We start from the raw sequence: 2184 nt of genomic DNA, 5'->3' as shown, positions 1-2184 counted from the left end.
CAGCAGGTTGGGTTTTTTCCAGAACCTTATTCAACACTAAATCTATGTTTGCGAGAAGCCATGGGCACGATGTGTGCCCTTCCTCAGACCCTGCTCCTTGTACTTAGCCCAGCAGTACGAGTGTCCTATGTCCTGCACTGAACAGCGTGAACCAGCCGAGACCGTGGGGGGAAATACCCTCTCACACAAATTGTTCATTCTTAATTTAGGGAGGAAGACACCTGTTTTCTGTTATCCTTACTTGGAACAGTTGTGTCCCACAAAGTATAAATTAGAGCAGCTTTTTGGAATTAATTATTTAATAAACAAGTACTTTAGGAACTGGTCCTTCAAGGCCAGATAACAAATAAAGAACTGCTTGTTTACTTTTAATATAAAATAAGTATTAAATAAAATACCCATCAGTTTACAGTTGGAAGTACTACGGGCAACCCATGGCGTCTGGGTTTGGTTTTTTTTAGCATAGACCAATACTGCTACAGCTACTACTTTTATCCCACATACCTGAAAAAAACTGTACAATTTCTTCTTTACTACAGCCAAATGGGAGTCCTCTAAGACGTACAAAACCATCATTAGCAGTATCAGGGCTGTTGGGACCAGTATGCTTCAGAACCCAATCCATTTCAACGTTGTTTGACTTGAAAACTGTAAAAGGCACTTAGAATTAATGCATTCTGGAATGCGCAACGGTTTTAAAACTCACTTGCCTTGAAACTACTCAACTTATGACACACAAGTCCATTGTCCCTTCACATGCATTTTAAAGAGACAGAAAAACATTAAACCAAAAACCCATCGAGCACGAACACATTTAGTCAGTTACTAGACCAACTGAGGCAAACCTTCAACATATCTGTGTCCCATTGTTTCTCTGTCTTTTTTCAGTGCCAATTTCACATCCTCCTCTGATTCAAGTTCAGCAAATGCTTCTCCACTTGGTCTGCCCTCCCTGGTGTAGATGAAACGAATGCCCAAAGCCCCATTTAGAATTTTGCAATCTGAAAATAAAACAGGAAGGCCAGAATTAATTTAATTGTTACTGGAAAATTATGACTTCAGATGTTTCACATATTCTAGAAGGAAAAAAAAAAAGTTATATCAAAAATGCCCCTTCCCTGGAAGCGTTCAAGGCCAGGTTGAATGGAGGTCTGAGCAATCTCATGCAGTGGAAGGTGTCCCTGCCCGCAGCAGAGAGGTTGGACCTTTAAGGTTCCTTCAAACCCAAATCATTCTATGAAGAGTACCAGCAGTATTCTTGACCAATAAACTAAGGGACTAACTAAAACCGTATTACGCCCTTCTTGTTAAGTCTGAAAATTAGCAAAACATTAAGGATAAATGCAAATTAACTATCTACTTTCAAAGCATTGCTGCCTCAGGTCAAGGTGAATGTGGTATCTGCTTATAACTGTGACTGACTTAAACCTTCTTATCAGCAAGAAGTGAAATAAGGAGTAGGAACAATCGGTGTAATGAACTAAATCAGAATCAAGTTCAATATGCCAAACTCCTGAAGCAGCTTTGAAGTCTCCAGCCACTGAAGAAAGCATGTATTTGTGACCACTATTTATTACTGTAGAATGCTAATACTCTGGGGGAAGGACATGACATGCTGAATGTTAAACACAAGAGAGCCTATTAGGACAACATCAAGAACTAAACTGACTTAGTTCAATTTGAAGCAAGAATTTTGGGGTTTTCTTTAAAATGGAAGCTTTTCTCTTCCATCTGCTCAAGAAGCTAAGGCAGTTGTGCCTGTCCCAGCAACTCACAGACCATGCATAGTTCCTGCTAGCACAACATAGCTTTCCACGCTGCATCCCAGCTGAGGCACTTGTTACATTACAGACTTCACTGGGTACTGACATGCCCTGAACCATTCCCACCACCAGCATTCCCAGGAGGAATCCAGAACTGACAACAGAGCCCAGCCCCTCTCCCGACCCCTAAAGCCCCCAGTTCTGCTTACCAGAGAAAAACCTCTGCACTTCCTCGGTGGAGCAGGACCAAGGCAGCCCTCTGACTTTCACCACATATCCCTCGCTGCTCTCCGTGTTGAGCATCACATTGGGGGTCAGGCTCTGCTCCGTCTCTGCTTCCGTGGTGGCTGGAGAAGACCAAAGCAAGCCCTGTGAGATGCCGCACAGCACGGCCGCCACCCGCACCCCCTCAGAGCGCCCG

The 2184-nt window shown here is 43.1% G+C and overlaps 1 protein-coding gene across 1 annotated transcript in view; it reads right to left on the bottom strand.

Annotated features, from left to right (window-relative positions):
• HNRNPH1 (heterogeneous nuclear ribonucleoprotein H1 (H)) overlaps positions 1-2105 on the bottom strand; it is an 8208-nt gene extending 6103 nt beyond the window's left edge. The window contains exons 1-3 of the mRNA XM_010181351.1: positions 1973-2105; positions 846-1001; positions 505-648 (exon numbers count right to left, since the gene is read on the bottom strand). Coding sequence (XP_010179653.1) covers positions 505-648; positions 846-1001; positions 1973-2066 — 394 coding nt within the window. The 5' untranslated portion in view covers positions 2067-2105. The remainder of the gene's footprint in view (positions 1-504; positions 649-845; positions 1002-1972) is intronic.
• Between the last annotated feature and the right edge of the window lie 79 nt (positions 2106-2184).

Source organism: Mesitornis unicolor, unplaced genomic scaffold (genome assembly GCF_000695765.1).
Source record: "Mesitornis unicolor isolate BGI_N332 unplaced genomic scaffold, ASM69576v1 scaffold17920, whole genome shotgun sequence".
NCBI classification, from domain to species: domain Eukaryota; kingdom Metazoa; phylum Chordata; class Aves; order Mesitornithiformes; family Mesitornithidae; genus Mesitornis; species Mesitornis unicolor.
The sequence above is the reverse complement of the archived record's forward strand: the minus strand, read 5'-3'. Positions and strand labels throughout refer to the sequence as shown.